The 20,850-nt window shown below is 34.5% G+C and overlaps 1 protein-coding gene across 1 annotated transcript in view; it reads left to right on the top strand.

Annotated features, from left to right (window-relative positions):
• Positions 1–7,564: 7,564 nt before the first annotated feature.
• The window catches only part of LOC129226856 (synaptotagmin-12-like), a 53,295-nt gene continuing 40,009 nt past the window's right edge, over positions 7,565–20,850 (top strand). The window contains exons 1-3 of the mRNA XM_054861488.1: positions 7,565–7,744; positions 11,085–11,301; positions 14,157–14,292. Of these exons, the coding sequence (XP_054717463.1) occupies positions 7,565–7,744; positions 11,085–11,301; positions 14,157–14,292 (533 nt within the window). The remainder of the gene's footprint in view (positions 7,745–11,084; positions 11,302–14,156; positions 14,293–20,850) is intronic.

Genomic DNA, 20,850 nt, shown 5'->3' with positions numbered 1-20,850 from the left:
TATTTTCGCGCAAATATTTTAAAGTTTTCCCCAAGTAAGTTGCGTCATTTTATCACAGAAGTAAATTAACCCCAAAGAATCGCAATAAAATAAAAAGATAATAGTAAAAGTTTAATAGTTTACAGCAGAGCCGACGCAGACGATCATTGCAGCATATTTTCGTCTTTAAGTTATTGAAAATTTGTCTCTGGAATCAAAATTCACCAAACCAGATAACTTTTTCCATGTGTCATTCCCTGCCTTGGTTTTTAAAGCTTAAATAAAACAAAAATATGCATGAAAACGAAATAAATATAAGTTATTTAGCAGTATATTACAATGATACCTTGCTGCACATTACAGCAGTACGGTTCAGATTGACGAGTTGAACCGTATCATTGCTACGGACTCTCGCTGGGTGGCGAGTGAGTTAAATTTACTTCAGTTACCAGTTTGTTGGCACTCTCAGCTTCAATGAGATGAGATCTGCCCTAAGCTCGGTTATTGTCCATTCCAGATTTATGGCTTGGGACATTCCACGGAAAAAGTAATTTTGTCCCCGCACGTGACGTTTCATATATTTCATAAAATAAGAATTTAAAAGGATGATGAACAAAATTTTGTTGCTTAAGAAATCATAAACGCATGTGTGGCTTCTTAAGCAAGAACGTTCTTCAAAAATTATTTCTTTTTTATGAAACATAGGAACCGTCACGTGCGGGACAAAATGACCATTTTCAATGGAATGGGCATATGCATATTTTTTTTCAGTGGCTTAAATAATTATTTCTAAACTAATGAGATAGGTTTCCTTTACGTTGGAACCATAGCTTTCAAAATCTACAATTTGTTTCGTCATTGCTGTATTAATAGAGCAAAAATATTAGCTTATTCGTATGCAAGTTGCCAGAGGTTGACTCTGTATGTCCCGCACGTGACGCATGTCGATAAATTTTATTTTAAATAACAAAATTGTTTAATAAAAATATAATTGTGTCAGGGGTATCTTTGTATCCAATGTAAAGATTAAAAAAATTGCTTACCCTAATTTCATTGAAATATTAAGAGATATGACGAAATGTTAATGAAATCTAAATGTATTTTGCCCCGCACGTGACGGTGAAATGGTCCAGTCCCTAAAAAGGACGAAACTGCAGTCTCTGGGTGGTATAACCAGGCAGTCGGTACTTTGCATGTAGTCATAAGTTGCTTTCTAGACCAGGAATCTCCACTAGGTTCCTTGTCCACATTGTCTACGGAATCTGAAAGAAAATGGTTGGCTCCGGTTTCGACTCCGACTCTTTTTTTTTTTTTTTTTTTGCAAATCAGCGTTTCTCCGACTTTTACTCCGCAGCCTTGACATAGTTAAGGACTCGGAGGGAAGATGACTGACTCCGACTCTTGGAATTTTAAAGTTTTAAAGTTTCTGACTCCGCCTAGTTTAACTCGGTTCACGGCTCCATGGCCCCGATTCAACAGTTCTGACTCCATTGCATCAATGAAATCCAGCCACATTTGTGCATAATGATCTTAATAAAATTCGACAAAAGACTGCTTATATGCCAGCAAAGCGGTGAGGTCATTTACCCGATGTGCTATATCATACATAACCCCATCCTTCGTACTTTTGTTTCAATAAAAGAGAGTTTTTGGTTCAAAATTTGAAAAAACTTTGAGACCCCCTTTATACAGTGGACGCCGGTTATTGAATCAGTGGTTGGTTGAATCGGCAAGTTTAATGAATCAAATTGTCAAAAACAGAATAAAATCCTTAGAGACGGAATTAAAATGGAAGGAGTAGGTATAATCATTGGCTTAGCAAAATCTGACCCAAAGACCCCAAGTCACGTGACTCAAAAAAGACGAATGGTTGGCACGTTTTGCGTGAAACAAACGAAAGAACCCTGATTTCTTCCAATTCTTTGCTTTAAAATCTATCACGTGACTTGGGGTCTTGGTTTCATGAATGAAAGTCTTCACTCCCTCCATCTTATCTCTTCTCAGTCTCTTCCAGCTTTGTTGAATCAGCAGCTTTGTGGAATCAAAATTGCTTTGAACAAAATATGTGATTCATACAAGCGGCGACCACTGTAATAGAACGTTCTCCTATAGCTCATAAGTTTTATTCAGCGTAACTATTATCAACATAACATAATAATAATAAATCTTTTTTGTGCAGAATGGATTCATATTCCAATCTGATAGACTTCATCCTTCGCAGACACTCTCTCAAAACACTGAGCGACGATCAATAAATCTCGTCTCGTAACTGCAGTCATTAAAGACTCTCTCGCTCTCTGAATGACTTAATGGTTCATGGGATTTAGATTTAGTGAGGCTTCAAATTAGTCTTTACATATGGATGAAGGTCGCGTCCTCATTTTTTCCATCACTTCCGACTTTTAAAAGAACCGAGCTCTGTTGACTGTCTCGATTAAAAGCTTAATAGTTCTTTGAGACTTTTATTAGAACCAACTGCGTGTTATTATTGAGTATTGAGCCAGGGATGCCCACGGGGGGTGGATTATGGCGCAAGTTGCGCCACCAAAAAAAAAATTTTTTTTTGGGGGGGGGGATTTTTATTTTTTTAAAATTAACTTATTTAAATTTTTTATTGATTTATTTTAAATTTAAATTATTTGGTTTAATTAGTTTTATTCTGTTTATATTTTATTAGCTGCGTTGCCCGGCTTTGCCCGGTCTATTTTGAAAACAAAAATTGTGTCGAGCGACGTATATTCAACAGTCAGGCATAAATAAAAGAAAAAAAAATCATCATGCAAAATTTCCCTTCCAAACAATGACGACATGTATTAAAATACTTTTAAGAAATTAAAATAAGATGAGAAAGATGGATCTTAAAATCGTAACCATGGAAACACAAAATAAAATAAGTTTAAGAATTGAAAATGAGAAAGATGGAAATAAACAATGGATTCAAAAAGCATTACCGTGGAAACATAAATAAAATGGTTAAAAACTTGAATAGAGAACAAATTTTTGAACTTCATTTAATTCGCTTGTAACTTTTTTTCTAATGCAGATAGAGGGTTAAACTTCCGAACAAGAGTCGAGTTAGATCTGGAGTAAAAAAGGTAGCTCTTTTCAATGGTGTCAAAAAGAAAACTGTGGGACAATTCCTTCACTTTTTAGTGATGGATTTAATGAAGAAAGTAGTGCCTAAATTTCAGCTAAGCCTAAAAAAATTCGAGCTAAAAACGTAAAAAACTCCCCTTGCAATTAAGTTAGAGCATTGGAACAAATTGCGTAGAACGCGGAAAATTCTCCCTTTTCCAACGATATATAATATTACTAATTGCGAGTAATTTTTCACCCCCATATTTTGGAGTTTATGAGAAAATTGGGCCTAAATTGGAATAAAAAATGAACTATTCATAGAATTGTTTTCGAACTGGTCTGCAAACCTTCTCAGGACTTAAAGGAACAAATTGTGAAAATTTCAGCGAAATCTGCCGGGTAGTTCTCGGGTTTTGCGAGTTCAAACAAACAGACGCTTTTTGGACACTTCATTTTATACTATGTAGAGATTTCACTTATTTATTTAGTTTGTGTGCGCGTGTATGTGTATATCATTAGAAGTCGGAACTTTTCTAATAAAATAATAATAATATTAATAATTAAAAATAAATAAAAATAAATAAATAAAAAATATTTTTAAAAAAATAAATAAAATAAAAAAGAGAGCTAAAAATAAAAAAGGAAAAGAGGGTTGAGAAAAATGGGGGGGGGGAAGGACTTGTGCCATTGAACTTGGGGGGGGGGATGGGCATACCTGTAAGTGAACGGTGAATTTGTTGAACGTTATTTAACTTAAAATGGTGGTAATGAAATTTCACAGCGGTTCTCATTAGAACAAAATTCAAAGGAACTGATTACTTTAAGTTTAAAAAAAGTAAAGAAAATATATACGCATATTGCGCATAGCATACTGCGTAGCTTCTGCATATCCGTTTTGAATTATATTTTAAAATTTTCAAAAAATCAGGAAAAAAAATTTCAAAAGAAAAAAAGTCCCTTGATGTTTGTGTTGTATAACGTACCCAAAACCAGGCTTTCGAGATCAGTAGTAAAGCAAATGGAAATTGAACTTTTTGACATGAGTTTTTTTTTTTTTTTTTTTTTTTTTCACTAATGAGAGTTGACTTATAATCTGTCTCAAGAGAAGTGACAGCAGAAGTTAGCGGAAAGGGTTGTTCTTTTATCAACATTAAACAATGTTTTCTGTTAAAAGGAAAAACGTTTTCAATAATACTTTTACTAGAATTGAAAATAGTTATTCTAGTTTCGTCTCCCTTAAATACACCTTATAAGGAAGGTAATAGTGATTCAAAAACCAGGAAATAATAATAAATGCGGATTATGAATTGTATTAAGGTAAAACATCACACATTTTGCATTTTAATACAAACAATTTAACAATTGAGGCAGTAAGAAGCACAGGGATGAAAGTGAACTATTTAAAGTTTCGAGTTCACTTATATCCCTTTGTTTCTCACTGCCTCAATTGCAATTGATTTTTCAAACCTCCAAAAACAAATGTCACAAATTATTATTGTTGTTATAATAGTAATAATTATTATTTTATTATTTAATATTATTTTTTACTTCCTTTCACAAAAAGGAAGTATTGTATTCGCGAAAAATTTTTCACTCAAAAATCGACCTTAATTTCCATTTTACTCACCCCCGAATGAATGTTGAGTTTTTTTTTTCGACTCGAACGTGGATAAGTGCCTGAGAACGCATAGACAAGCGAAATATCCATTTTGACGATTCCCGAGTTAATTACAACGCGTTTTCTCTTGACGTCTGTGTATATGTATGTATGTATGTGCGTATGTGCGGATGTATGTCGCATAACTCAAGAACGGTATGACTTAGAAAGTTGAAATTTGTTACGTAGACTCATAGTAGGGTCTCATTGTGCACCTCCCCTTTTGGTTCCCTTCGGGTGTTTCTACAGGGGTCTTTTGGCCCTTTTTTGGGGGAAACCACTTTTATTTTTTTTTTTTAAATCTGATTTCAATTTAGCCACTGTTGGTAATATTTAGAGAGTAAACTATTGAACCACATTAAAATTGCCAGTAATGGGGAAATAGAATTAAATTGGAGTAAAAGGAAGTCATGTGATGCACACATCTCAGCTCGTTTTTTTTCTCCGCCCAGAGACACATTTTGTCTATTTCTCCATGTTTGTCTTTATAAAAACGTTTTTAACCCATAGAATACTCTGCATTATTGTCTTTTACTGGAATCGTGGTAGGGGATGAAAATAAGAGCATCCTATTTGCCATTTATGGCGGCTTCCTGCTCTACGTGAACTGAACCTAAGAGGATAAAAAGCGCAGATCAGTTAGTTTATAACTTACCCTAAGCAAATATGTCAAATAAAACTGAATAAACACATTCTGATAAATAAAAAAGAGCATTTATTTTTAGTTTTACTATAACTTAACGTTTTCAAAAACCCGAATAAGTGCTCCTGAAAGGCAACGGAGCAGACTAGACTCATGAAACTTCCACAAATTAATAGCGTTCTTATCCGCAACAACAAAAAATATTCCGATGATGGTGGCACCTAGTATCAATTCAGGAAAACTAATTGGCACGGCTACAAAATATTGAGACTTTATCCTACTTTTACTCAGTAATTAGCTTTGCACAATATTTCAAACCAATCAAAATACGCCTGACATGTATTTATTACAATTCAGTCATTATTTGTTTATTTAAAGTGCATATTTCAATGAACATTTTCATTTCAAGCACAATGTTACAGAAGATAAACAATCAATTAAAACTGAAAGAAAACTCACATCGTTCAAGTCTCTTAAATTAATTATTCAGTCGCTCCAATTGTCTCGTGATGCTTTTAAAAACAATCTCAAATTAAAATCCAATTCAGCCACAAAGTGACAACGAAGAGAAATCAATTTATTGATTTCAATTTATCTATTTATAGTTTTCTCTTAAAGGCGGTTAAAGAGGCGGTTCTCACCTGTTCAGATATTTTTAATCTTGTTTCGATGATTCTTCAATCTCTATTTAACCCTTCCAGGGGCGATTTTTGTAACTATTTAAAACCTTCATGGCATTAAAAATGTTCTGCACAAACGCTTTACGTAATCATTACATTTTTCTTTTTAATTACACCATATGGGATGTATTTGAGAAATTATGTTGACATTTTTTTAATTGATGTTTCCTTTTTGGAATGGTGTAGAAGAAAGTTACTGGTGCCGATTTATCTATTAAAAAAAAAAAAAAGAAAGAAAAAAAAACTTTTGAAACGTAATTCAAAAACATATAAATAAATGAATCTCTACATAGTATAAAATGGAGTCCCCAAAAAGCGTCTGTGTGTTTGAACTCTCAAAACTCGAGAACTACCCGGCCGATTGCGCTGAAATTTTCAGTTTGTTCCTTTAAGTCCTGAAAAGGTTTGCAGACCAGTTCGAATAAAATTCGATGAATAATTCTTTTTTTATTCCAATTTACGTCCAATTTACACATAAATTCTCAAATATGGGGTGAAAAATTACTTCACATATTAGAAAGAAACACATTTATTTCACATCGTTAGAAAGGGTAGAATTTTTCGCGGTCTACGTAATTTGTTTCAATGCTCCAACTTTATTACGGCGGGAGTTCTATTTGCGTTTTTAGCTCGAATTTTTTTAGGCTTAGCTGAAATCTAGGCACTACTTTCCTCATTAAATAAATCAATAAAAAGTGAAGGAATTGTCCCACAGCTTTCTTTTTGACTCCATTCGAAAAAGTGACCTTTTTTACTCCAGATCTAACTTGAACTATAGTCGAAAAAATTTGCTTTTATCCTGAAAGGAAAAAAAGTTACAAGCCTTTTTAAATGAAGTTTAAGAAATCTCGATTCCATTCAAATTGTGAACCATTTTCTTTCGCATTTAAATGCCTTAAACTTATTTTGCGTTTCCATGGTTACGCATTTTAAATCCATCTTTCTGGATTTAATTTCTTAAAAGTATTTTAATATCTGTCGTCATTGTTTGGAAGGGAAATCACGATGTTTTCTTTATTTATTTTTTTACGCGTAATTGTTGAATATATACGTCACTTGATACAATTTTTATTTTCAAGGTAGACCGGACAAAGCCGGGCAACGCAGCTAATCAACGAATAAAAAAAAAAAAAAAAAGAAGAAGAAGAACGAGCTGTTCCATCACTGGTCGGTAAATCCCAAAGGTTTGTCTTCTTTAAGAAGACGAACACGAGCCAAGTGGCTGAAGTCTACAAATGACATCACACTTTGTGTGTGGGGGGGGGGGGGAGAAGGGTTCTCGAAATTGTGACAGTTTGCGACTAGAAAGAAGTAGGGGGTAACAAAAAGTGTGACACTTGATGACAAAAGGGGGGAGGGGTCAAACAGTTTGATTGCATGTGACACAATTTATGGACACCGCCTATGTAACCGAATTGCATGTCACATGAATCTGAGGAAAATAGCGCGATGCTTAATATGCAAAACGTCCGAAATTTCATGACTCTGCTGAATGCTCTCAATTTCTGTCTTTACAGATTAGTGGAGATGGACGACTGGGCTGTAGCTCTTATACTAATTGGAATGAGCGTCCTGGTTGCTGCCGGACTCGTGGGACTGTGCCGGATGTTGGGCGGCTGGACATATCTATTCGCATTAGCCACTGGCAACAAGGAAGAAAGAACAATGTTGGCGACGCACGAGGAACTCGGATCCAATGGCTATTTAGTAAGTTTAAGTGTTTAAAATTTTGCTTTTACCCTTTGGTGCAGAAGTCACTAGAAAAAAGTTTTGTCTTATTATACAAGTGATTGAATTAATTATTTATACTTGGTTATTCAACTGGGTGGACAATGTTCTTCGTTTTCCAAAATATCGAGATCCCCTTCAGAGACCCTTTGATGCAGAAGTCACTAGAAAAGAAATTTGTCTTGCTATACAAGTGACAGAATTAATCATTCATACTTGGTTATTCAACTGGGTGGACAATGTTCTTCGTTTTTCAAAATATCGGCACTTTCTTCAGAGACCCTTTGATGCAGAAGTCACTAGAAAAAAAATTTGTCTTGCTATACAAGTGACTGAATTAATCATTCATACTTGGTTATTCAACTGGGTTGGACAATATTCTTCGTTTTTCAAAATATCGACACTTTCTTCAGAGACTCATGGAAAGGGCCTGATTTAGAGATTTCCGGACACTAGGCCAGACAGATCTGTAGGGGGCCCTTTTGAACATTACAATCAAAGAAAATGCTGTAGAGTTGCAGTGTAATTCTTTTTATGTCATTGCATATGCTACAGATTAGGGATGAACAAAACTATGTAGTTAAAATATTTTCCATACTTTTTTTTTTAAATCCTTTGCGGGGCCCCATTTAACAGCGACATGGTCTAATGCTCTAAATCTGCCGCTGGATTTGAATGCACTGAGGATGTGGGCTGCTTAAACAAAGTATTTTACTATGCAGCAAAAATTGATGCTAAGGGGTCACAGTACCTTTCAAACTTTTTTTTAAATTTAAATAAATTTTACATTTCTTTGAAACTATAACATGCATACTTATTTCTTAATCAATAATTTAGTTTCAAAATTTAAAAATATTGCCTACTTTTTTTGAAAATTCAAAAAATTGAGGAAAATTTCAATTTTTTAAAATCTTTAAGGCTTTTTTATTTTTGTACTAATTTAAAAAAAGTTTTTTTCTAAACGATCACTATAATCATCTCTAAAAATCTGTGCACTCATTTGCTTATGAGTTTATCAGAAAATTTTCTGTGATTAATTATGTAAAAAAATCAAAGTTTTTTTTCTTAATTTGGTTTTTAAAGGTTAAACATGCTCTAAACATTTGAGTAATTTATAAAATGCTTATCCAATGCACAGTTTTGTCAAATATGTTATCCCAATTGCAAAAAGTAGTACTTTCAAGCTGTATCTTTAATAGAAAAAAATCCTTAGGGATTCTAATGACATGAAAACACAAAAAAACCATCATCGAGAAAAAGCAATTTAAAGTTTTTCGTTTGCATAAGAACACATAGCGTGCATGGCCTAAAACCACGCATAATTTTTTAAATGTTTGAACTGAAGCAATGAAACTTTTCCCCTGCGTTCAGAATAGTTTTTAGTTTTGAAATAAGCGATAAAAAATTTCTTGATCGTTTCATCATTTTTGAAATACCGTAACCCCTTAAAAGTCATATTGCTAAACACTTTATGCATCGATGTTGATTTAAACATCATTCATAACAAACAAATTAAAACCATCTTTTGTTGTAATTTTCCAAGTGGAATGTAATTTCAGGGCCTCCTAAAGAAGAAGGCTCCAAATTTGTCGTCATGGTAAATCAGGTCCTGTTCATGAGTTCAATTGATGGAGAGCTTCTTTAAAACTCGGTTATTACAACAAACACGTGCCTTAATGGCTATAAATTGCTCTTCAAAGATCTCTCATTTAGAGTAATTATTTCGATATAGTATAGTATTCTGTATCGTATTTAATTGGGTATACACTGACTTTTAATTCTGATATTATTTATGCTATATTTCAAGCAAAAAACCACACCATTCGTATAATAAATAGAAATTTTTGTCTTGTAAGTTCGTAAGTTATTTCAATTACCTCAAATACATCTTCTTAACTTCAGAAAACATTCATTTTGCTCCAATAAACTCGGTGTTCTAGTAGCAAACTGCAATTCTGTTTTTTTTCTTTTTCTTATATTGATCTTGCACTTTTGACAAGAGCCAATAGAGCAAAATAAATAGAAACTGACAAGCTTTCTCTTATGAAGAAGATGAAGCCGGTGATAAAAGTTAGCACGGAGGCAAGGCTGGGAATAGGACAGGATATGAGATAAGAGCTGCAACAAACAGAAGGTGATGGCATTATTAGCTATAGGCTCTGCATCAATCTGGAACAATATACGCTTTGATTACATATAGGAGAAATAAAAGAACTAAAAGTCTTGTGTTCTGAAGCGAGTGAGAACTCAAGTAGTTTGCTTCCTGGGTTTAACTTTAACTCAAGGTTTAATTTGACAAAAAATAAATAAACAATTAAATAAATAAATAAAAATAAAGCGAGAAAAAATTAATAGAATAAAACGCATATTTGTATCGTGAACACTTGCTGATTTGAGGCAAAATATTATTGAAAAATTTAATAGTACTTCAACAGAAGACTTCAATGGAATACACTGTTGCAATTTTTTTTTTTAAATCTGATCTTTTGTGATTAAGAAAGTAAAATAAATCAGAAATTACTTTGAAAGACAACTTAACTGCTGTGTCAATACTGTTTAGTTAGAAAGAACCATCTAACAAAGGCTTTCTGTATTCAGGGGCGTGCATGGGGGGGGGGAGAAGGGACACCTGTTGGCCCGAGCCTGCAGGGGGCCCAATATTTTTAAAACTAGGGGTCAAATATAGGGGTAAACAACATATAGGGGGCCCGGAAAAGTCATTCCTGACGAGCCCCGAAATTTCTGTGCACGCCCCTGTCTGTATTACGTAATTGAGAAAAAACCAGTATTCTAAAACATGAGGAAAGTGGCAAAGGAATTATTTTTCCGCCAGAGGTCATCCACAAAAGATGTCACGCTTTGATGGGGATAAGGATTCTTGAAAATGTGACAGTTTGTGACAAGGGATCGAGAGGGGGCAACACATAGTGTGACATCCCATGATTTCGTTGAAATTACATGAAAAGAACGAAGTTATAGTGCTGCTCAGGACTGCTTACGCTCGGCCTTGTACGAGTCCGCTTCAAACGTATTGGAAACCAGGCAACCATCGGTTATTAACCAAGTGTTGACGTTTTTCGTAATGCGTCGTTGTTTGTTTACAAAAAGAAATACATTTCTGGAGAAAATTCACGCCAAACTTCCTGATAATGAGCATGATGTGGAAGCCTGGATTGCTTATCGCGTTTCTTCCCTCACCATTTCCTACGAATTCGATGTCTTTTTCTACCAAGCGCCAACTATCTTGAGGTGCACTGTAACTGATTTTAGTACTGATCATATCTAATTGAATGTGGTTTCATTTGTTTTCCTTTCTCAGGCTTACCCACCCCACACATATCCGACATCGAATTCAGTCCGACCCCCCTTCATACCTCAGCAGAGCTTCAGCGACAGTTTGAAAGCAGTGGAGGTCATCGGAGTGCCCAGTCATGACGTGCCCGCCATTCCACCACCCCCAGTCACAGAACCGCGCCGTTTCTCGTTGGACATCGCTCGGAGGTCTAGCATCGACACTGATCTTCCAGATGTACTGGGTAATTATCATCTCCATTCTCATTATTTTTCCGTTCACGAGCAACCAGAATGACTCCTGAGAGATGGCAGCACTAGTCTATCTCCATTTCCAAGTTTCAGGTACAGTACCGGAGGGGAAGGAAGGTCTCTATGCTGCATTCACGGAAAAGGAAGACTCGATATAAACAAAGAAATGCAGAATTTATACTCGCTTGCAACTTAAGTTGACTATGACATCACGACGCGCGGAAGGAAAAACGAGTTAACACATAAAACGTCACACTTACTAGCGAATAAGAGGACACCGAGACCTGTCTATGAGCTACTATTGGCTGGCAAGTTTGATTCAAATGGATAAATGTTCCGCGCTGCTTCGCTGGTAAAATTGAAAATATTTAACGATTGACAGAAATTATGGCTAAAAAAAAAGGTTACGTCTGCGTGGGTTTGACTAACTAATCCGATTTCTAAAGCGGAGAGCGTAATTTTCCCCGAATATCGGACAAGGCGCTAAGAACTATTTCCTACGCTTGGTCTCAGCTCATTTCCCTATACTGCCGTGTGCAGGTAAAGGGCAGTATCTGCAGAAATGAGTTTTCGAGATATTTGAAGAAACACGTTTCGGATTCAATACTAACAATAGGGAAATGTTGGAATTAGACGTCATTTTCGAGCCTTTTTTTCAGCAGAAACCAAATAAGCGAGCTTGCACAGTGAAGATAACGTACAATAGATGACAAAAAAGCAAAAAAATGAAAAATGAAAAATTTGCAGTTACTGCCCTTTACCTGCACACGGCAGTATAGTCAAGTAAGATTGCAGTCGAGTATAGTGACGTCAAGCACATGTTTGACTTGGACAAACACAGAATGTTGCCAAGCAGATAGCGTACACGAATAGTATTGGTTTTCGTTTTTATTATTCTAGAGAAAATTCACAAAAGAGGCATAATGGCAAACCTTTAGGCAGCATCTACAGGTAAACAAAAATAATGGAAACACCTGTGAATAAAAGTGACATTTTTGAATGCGCTTCGTAAGTAATAAAGAATAAAACTAGATATCTGTGTGTGTGGGGGGGGGGTATATAAATAGTACATAATGTACATATTCTGGTAGAATATGGTGACTTAATCGAAGTTCTGGAAGTTTTGGATTTGTTTCAAGCACGTAAAATGTCGGACCTCTCAAATTTTAAAAAAGGCCAAATTGTTGGAGCGCATTTAGCTGGAGCAGGTGCAACAGAAAAATCTCAACTTTTTGGCGTTTCTAGAATTACAGTATCTAAAATCATGACAGCATACACAGAGAGCAGTAAGATAAGCTCGGCAAAGCAAAAAATGGATGGAAAGAAAAGCTCAGTGAAAGAAACCGACGGGTATTGAAGGGGATTGTAATGTCTAAAGAGCAAACAAACCACAGAACACAATCACCATCTGGATTCACCAGTGTGAGTGATTAGAGTCAGAAGGCACCTTTATTAACAAAATATTTACGGCAGAGTAGCGATTCCCAACTCAGTTGTCACAGAGTGTTTCCGTTATTTTGATAACTACCTGTATGTTTACTTTTGGTCTATCTTTTCTGTGAACGCAGAAGCATGTAGTTAAAGGACTTACTTAATTGGGGAGGGGTGGGGCTATGCTGCATGATTTCTCGGAAGTATTAAGTATTGCTTATTAATTATTTCTAATCATGGCATTAGTTGCAAAAAACTAAAGTTGTGAACTTTTGGAAATATGAGTAATCCATCATAGTTACGAGTGAAAATTATACAGAGTTGGTTAAAAAAAATCGCATCACCCTCGCATTTTCACAACAATGGGATTATGCGAGAAGTGTTGGTCAACCGATGAACGATGAATGTATGTGAAATTCTGCAACACTTAAGAAATAACCATTGAATAGCAGGAATCTGATCATTGTTTACGCAGATCGGGGCTGTTTCCGGGTCAAGGCAAACTGCTGACCCCATGCTCATTTTTCCATTTCTGAACCTACGTGTGAGTTTAGAGAAAAAAAATTACTTAACCGAATGTCAATTTAAGTCTAATGGCAGGATAAAGGTTTTTAAATTGTTCTTCACCAATTTTGCCCTGTGGCACGGAGCAGAATCATCCTGGAAAATGACGTTTGGGACTGAAGTAAAGTGATCCCGGATAGTAGGAAGCAATTTCTCCTCCAAAATGCCAATGTACACCTGACCGTTCACTGTTCCTTGCACAGAGTGAAGCCCACCAACTCCTTGATCAGAAATACATCCCCAAATCATGTGGGATACGGGATGCTTGGCTGTGTGTTGAATGCAGTCGGGATGATATTCCTCTCCTTTGCGACGTGGGTGATGCAATTTTTTTTTACCACCATTGTAAGTGAAATACGCTAAAAATTAAATAAATCATATTGAACGAAAACCAAAAGAAAAGCGAATAAGTTATCCTTCCATAAATATCAAGAGTAAAAAAAAAGTTACCAGTGCAATTTTTTTTATCGATTTACATTGAATGTAAATCGCTTTAAAAATGCGTGCCAAACCATGCTGATAATCAGAGGTCATCAAACAAATGGTAAGATCTGGGGGGGGGGGAGCCAGGAAAAAAAAAAGCACCAGACAAATTATATATTTTGTGTAACTAATGAATTCATGTTTAACAAAACATAGATTTTGTACATTTGAACCTAGAACATTTCAGATTTTTGGTATTTTCTTGCTTTTAAATAAATTTAAAACTCACATCATCCAAACGTGACACATTTCAAAACATCTGTAAAGCAATGAGAGATCAATAACAACAAATTAATGACGTGATAATGCTTGGTTGACTGTATGTGATGGACATCCATTTCAATTATTGTTTATTTTTCTTTTTTATCAGTTGAAGGAGGTTCAAATGGAAAACTTCAAAGAGCCATGTCTTGTGATAGCGTATGCTCTGATACTTCTGTCGTTTTGGATACCCTCGAATCTCCACATCACATAGGAGAGCTTGAAGTTGGCTTGGAATACTCCAGGTATACCTGAAAAAAAAAAAAAAAGATTTATAAGTGAAATAATCACCATGTATAGTGCTAGAAAGAATTATAAAACCACTTGAAAATATTATATAATTAAAAAATAAAAGTTCAAACATTTATGAAATTTATTACATTTATATTTTTTGCTACAAGGAACCAAAGGAAAAAATAAATTCATTAAAAATTACGTTAACACAAAAGGCGAATAGACTTTAATAACATTTCTGTGCAAAGATAGTTTTAAACAGTTTTAAACAGGGTCGGACTGGTCCGCCAGGCCCATGGGCCCCGCGGGCCTATGCGCCTTTGGATCCTTGCGTCCTTGCGCCTACAAACGCAGACACTTACGAATTCTTTTGTCCTTGCGCTAATGAAAATATTTTTAACTACAGTTAAAGCGATATTTACTTTGGTTAGCTGAAGGGGGGTTACAATGTATATTGCATTTTACATTATCAGAAACTATGGTGCCGTAGTAGTACAATGGGAAATGTTTGGCAAGTCAAAAATAAAAAGTTTCCAGTCGAAGCGAGACCGAGAGTAAAATATATGTTTCCTAAATTTTTGCTCTTGACCGTCGTATTGATTCCCAACTGAATGGTTTGAACAGAAAAGTCATTTGCATTTAGGCCGTTAAATCAAAAGCTCCTTAGTCCCCACTCTCTTTCCTAATGTCACCAGATAACTTGAAACTGCATTTTTAAGACTTCAGTTTCGAAAACATTTCGGAGGGGAGCTGCCTACACGCCACTTATCCCAACATGGCTAAACATCGTCTGAAATGGCGTTTTACGAACTCCAATGTCAAACAACTTTCTGTAGGGAACTTCATCCGCCTCTCCTTCATTGTCTACCTCCATACCAAAAGTTTTTAATTGCCGAATCTTACAACACTTCCCCTAACGTCACCAAACATAGTATAAAAGTGCATTTTTAGGCCTTCAATTGTGAAAATTTTCTGAGGGGGTAACCACACCTCGCGTTACGTCTCAATTATAGTCTAAAATTGCGTATTTTAATACTGGAAGACTTTAGAGGTATATATTTAGAGTTAAAGTTAATGCATACAATGATGAAAGAAAGACACCTTTTTGAGCAATTTATTGCAATTAAAAATTAAATTTATCGTTAGTCAAGAAATAATTCTGAAAAATATATATTCATCATATACGTAAATATTTTTAATGCTTCTTCAAGCTTATTTTCAAGCTTTGTATCTTAAAAAATTTTTAAATTGGGGGGAGGGGGGAACACAGAATTTTTTTAAGTATATTACATTTCAATGTTTCATTATTACTTTCTTTTACAAAAAAGGAAGTAGTGTATTCGAAAAAAAATTTCCACTCAAAAATCGACCTTAATTTCCATTTTACTCACCCCCGAATGAATGTTGTGTTTTTTATTTTTTTTTTCTTTCGACTCGACCACACGTGGATAAGTGCCTTAAGAACGTTTAGACTTGCCATTTTGACGATTCCCGAGAAAATTACAACGAGTTTTCTCGTGACGTCTGTATGTGCGTATGTATGTCGCATAACTCAAGAACGGAATGTCCTAGATAGTTGAAATTTGGTACTTAGACTCCTCCTAGGGGGAGGGGGGTCTAGTTGTGTACCTCCCTTTTTGGTTGCATTCGGGTGTTTCTAAAAGGGTCTTTTGCCCCTTTTGGGGGAGAAATCATTGTTAATTTCGATGTAAACTTATAAGTAATGTTATAATTTGGCGGACATGGCGATATATCGCCAGTCTTTTGGTCGCCAAGTTTTATCGCCAACTTGGCGACAAATTTGGCGATTTTTTATAAAAAAAATCTGGTTTTAATTTTTGTCCACTGTTGGTGATATTTAGAGAGTAACTATTGAATCACGTTAAAAATACCAATAATGGGAAATGACATTAAATTGAAGTAAAAGGAAGGCATGTGATGCACACATCAGCTCGTTTTTTCTTGTCAAACTGTCAAATGTTCTAAATGTTAAAAATCAAAATAGTAAATGTCCCTTTTCCCATGCCATCTTCCATTTAATCATTTTTAAATAAAATTAATCACCATTATTGTTCTTACTGTTTTCGTTTATTTCACTGCTCCAAAATGAATTTTATTCGTCAAAAAAGCGTCAAGGAGCATTTCCATGCTTCGAACTTCGAAAAAACTGTCTCTGGATCATACATATTTTAAAATCTGTCTCTAAATACTGAAAATATCAGAAACATAACTTGTACTAAAAATATGTACTTTTCACATCTAATCTTCCACAATCTTCAAAACCCTCAGTACCAAGAAATTCACATAAAACCACTTTTAAACGTAACTAGATAAATCTTGCCGCTTTTTCCACTCGCCAAAAAAGAAGAGTTTCGGAATATTCAAAACATCATTTCTCGCCTCTTTTTACGCGCCGAAACTTCGTTTTTCTCGGAATGTCACGTTCGCAATTTCTGTCGTTCTGAAGAAAATGGTTTCCTCTGGTCAAATATTTTTCAAAAATAAATCTAAAATTCTTATTTGAAGTTTAAAATCAAAGAAGCAATAGACGTTTATTAAATCGATAAACTGTTGAACTTTGAACAAATTCTGTTTATAGCTTGTGGTAAAAATGTCGCTATTCCCCAGGAAAACGAAATTTTGCAAATTTATTTCATTAAAACTTCGCGTGATTCCTTTAAAGTTGCCCATTTAAAAAAAAAATTGGGTTGTTTCCTTCAGTCAAAATATCTGCTTTTAGTCACTGAAATTGATAGAATGAGCAAAAATAAATAAATAAATAAATAAAAATAAATAAATAAATAATAACATGGACCCAGAAAATTCTTTCATTTTCCCAACAGTTACTTTTTAATTAATTCTTTAAAATGTCCGATTTTTCAAACAAGGCGTGGTCTTGATGACGTCACAAATGATGCATTTTGCCGCATCTTTCTACCGCGATTCTACGTTATGATAATCAACAAGCGAATTAAAATTGCGCTCTACGCTTGCTATCAACCATATCGTTGTCAGTACACGTGAGTAAAGATTCGAATTAAATATTTTGCTCTGTGAATGGCAACACAGAATGGCATTTCATCATTTGTGATGTCATCGAACAGAAGCATAAACATTAAAAGCGCGCCGATTTAAGTATTTTTTTAAAAATATTAAACTTAAACAAATTATTTAAAAAATGGTCAGATCCTATGTTTTTAAGCATGCTTTTTCAGAAAAAAATACTTTTAAAATTTTGGAAACGATTCCATCATCATTATTTGTGCAGACCCTCCCCATTATGGGTAAGACAAAAATTATCGTAGTACAGTTCAACTTTCTTAATACGATCACGTTTAATACGAAATCACGGCCGGAATGAACATTTTGTTTGTAAATTTTGGTTACCTTTTTGATTACGTTAGAAATTTCACGCATCAAAATAGTTAATGGCTAAGACGAACAAACATTTTTGAGTTAGTCACTTAACATTTTCATGATTGGAAAATAAACTTTTTTTTCAGAAATTGTTCAACACTTTATGTGATTTTTGAAAGCCTAGTAGCTGAATTCCTAAAAATAACTGTATATACAAGATTTTTGTTACAAAAATGTTAATCTTTAAAAATTGAGTAAAATGCTTTTCAATGCAATTAGACTACTAGGAGTGTATTTATAAAATAGCAAAAACGCTTTTTAAATATACATATAATTTTTTTTTCATTTTGTTTACAATTTTACTTATTCATAGTGGTTACAAATGACGCCTAATACGGCATTTCGTATTTACCGAGCTTGACCATCACCACCTACAAGAGGGCCTCATCAGTGGTTACAATGAGCGCTGACGTACCAGAAAACGGCCGAGTCAAATCCTTATTTGGCTGTTTAGCGCACTCAGCACTCGCCAACGCGAGCGCCAATCTCAAATTAAGTTTCGAATCCTTCGCCATTTTTTCTTTCTTTTTTTTTCACTAATGCTACTGTACAGCAGAGTTCACTCTGGATTTAGTAAAACTCCTTTTTATAGTCAAATTAATTATGCAAAAATAAAAGCATTTTTGTAATATTACACTGTAATGAAGAATAAAAAAGAAATGAAAATTTTTGAAGGTTAATAATCTAATTAATAGATATAATTTATAACATAAAAACAGGTAAGAAATTTTGTTTTCTTTTCAAGCCATAATGGCTCATTCTTTCTCGCAAATTGCATTTTTGCAATGAAAGAAATATTTACAGAACTTTTAACATTTTAGATATTTTTTTTACATTTTGCATAAAAGAAATTCTGAACACTAAATGTTTTGTCATCATTTCAATAATTTTAATAGAATGCAGCTACTAACTTCACGAAAATTTGTAAGAATAAAGCTAAAAACTTGTTTTAATGAAAGATAAAACTTATGTCGCCAAGGAAAGTAAACAAAAAGAAAATATTTCACTCACAACTGACATTTTTTTCAATGTTGCTTTCTGTTTCGCAAAATATTCATTTGATTACTTTGTGTTGCAGATAGTGACGCATGATTTACATAATTCTCTTGCATATTTCCATATTCATGCAGAACGCATTTCATATTCAATCATACGTTTTTTAGAATACTTTATTGTGACAGCCATTGCGTTATACGTGAACGCTTCTACGATAGTAGATGGGAAAATTTAAAGTATGTCGTTTTTGTTTAAATATCAGTCTATGACAGTTAAAATTCAAAGTTTTTATTTATGTTTACTTCGTTATGATATTGGTAACTGAAACATTATTTTTCGAACCTAATAAGACTCCTTAAAAATCACACGGATATGATACAATGTATTGAAAATTTTGGATACTGTAATCTTGTTATTCCCTACGTTCTTTCTTATGTGTTTGCTCAATTTAAAGAAAGAAACAGCGTTAACTTAGAAAATAGTGTTTTGATTTCTCCTTTGATCCATATTTGGTGAACTACTGTTCGCAAAGTAATAGCTTTAGTATGTTAAGAGACATAAATTAAAGCGATTTTCATCGGGAAATTTCCTCTGAGTCGGCCTCTTTCGGTTACGTGACGAAACCAGAGATAGGACTTTCTATGTAAAAGGTGGTGACTCGACCAGTGGTGCCAGATGGTCAAATCCAGATTTCCCCAATTCCCTTCCAACTTTTCCCCAAAAAGCGATGTTTTCTATCGAAATTCCCCAAATTCAAAAATTATTTTTCCACTAATATTTTCATAAAATGAATCGACTTCCTTTAATATTTTTCCACTAATATTTTCATAAAATTATTTTTCCACTAATATTTTCATAAAATGAATCGACTTCCTTTAATATTTTTGTCTCTTGAAAAATTTTTTTCCCCAAATAGCCAAATTTTCTTATAAAATTTCCCAACTTTTTTTTTTCTTCCCATTTTCACTTCTTTTTTTTTTTTTTTTTTGTCTTCTTTATCTTTATTTTTTATTATCTTTACTAATAATAAAGCTGAAAGTCTCTCTGTCTGTCAGGATCTCTGTGACGCTCATAGCGCCTAGATCGTTCCGCCGATTTTCATGAAATTTGGCATAAAATTAGTTTGTAGCATTGGGGTGTGCATCTCGAAGCGATTTTTCGAAAATTGGATTTTGTTCTTTTTCTACTCCAATTTTAAGAACATTTTACCGAGCAAAATTGTCATAAGACGAACGAGTAAATTACCAAGCTATCATAACGTGGAACCATAACGTGGGCTTTCCAATTGGCGAGAAATTCATCATGCGTTATTTGTAAATATGCAGGGGAACCAAAACACCTTTTAATTTTCTACTGCGGACAAAGCCGTGCGCGTGCCACTAGTCATAAATACAAGCGCCTAACCGACAGATGAGAAATAGCCAAATGTTTTTACTTCCTTTTACAAAAAAGGAAGTATTGTATTCGCGAAAAAATTTTCACTCAAAAATCGCCCTTAATTTCCATTTTGCTCACCCCCAAATGAATGTTGAGTTTTTTTTTCGATTCGACCACATGCGGAAAAGTGCCTAAGAATGTATAGACACGCGAAATATCCATTTTGACCATCACCGAGGTAATTACAACGACTTTTCTCGTGACGTCTGTATGTATGTGCGTATGTGTGTATGTGCGTATGTGCGTATGTGCGTATGTATCTCGCATAACTCAAAAATGGTATGTCCTAGAAAGTTGAAATTTGGTACATAGACTCGTAGTGGGGTCTAGTTGTGCACCTCCTATTTTGGTTGCATTCGGGTGTTTCTAAAGGGGACTTTTGCACCTTTTTGGGGGGAAATCATTGTTAATTTCGATGCAAACTCAAGTGGTGTTATAATTTGGCGGTCACTTGGCGATATATCGCCAGTCTTTTGGTTGCCAAGTTTTGTCGCCAACTTGGCGAAAAATTTGGCGATTTTTTTTTTTTTTTTAAATCTGCTTTCAATGTGGCCATTGCTAGTGATATTTAAAGAGTTAGAGAGAGAATCCCATTAAAATTGCAATAATAGGGAAATAGCATTAAATTGGTGTAAAAGGAAGTCATGTGATGCACACATCAGCTCGTTTTTTTTTTTCTACTTACATTTACTACTCTGCTTCTGTATGTACATTTAAAC

The sequence above is a fragment of the Uloborus diversus genome, chromosome 1 (genome assembly GCF_026930045.1).
Source record: "Uloborus diversus isolate 005 chromosome 1, Udiv.v.3.1, whole genome shotgun sequence".
Lineage (NCBI taxonomy): Eukaryota > Metazoa > Arthropoda > Arachnida > Araneae > Uloboridae > Uloborus > Uloborus diversus.
Note: the sequence above shows the minus strand (reverse complement) of the source record. Positions and strands in the feature narration are given on the sequence as shown.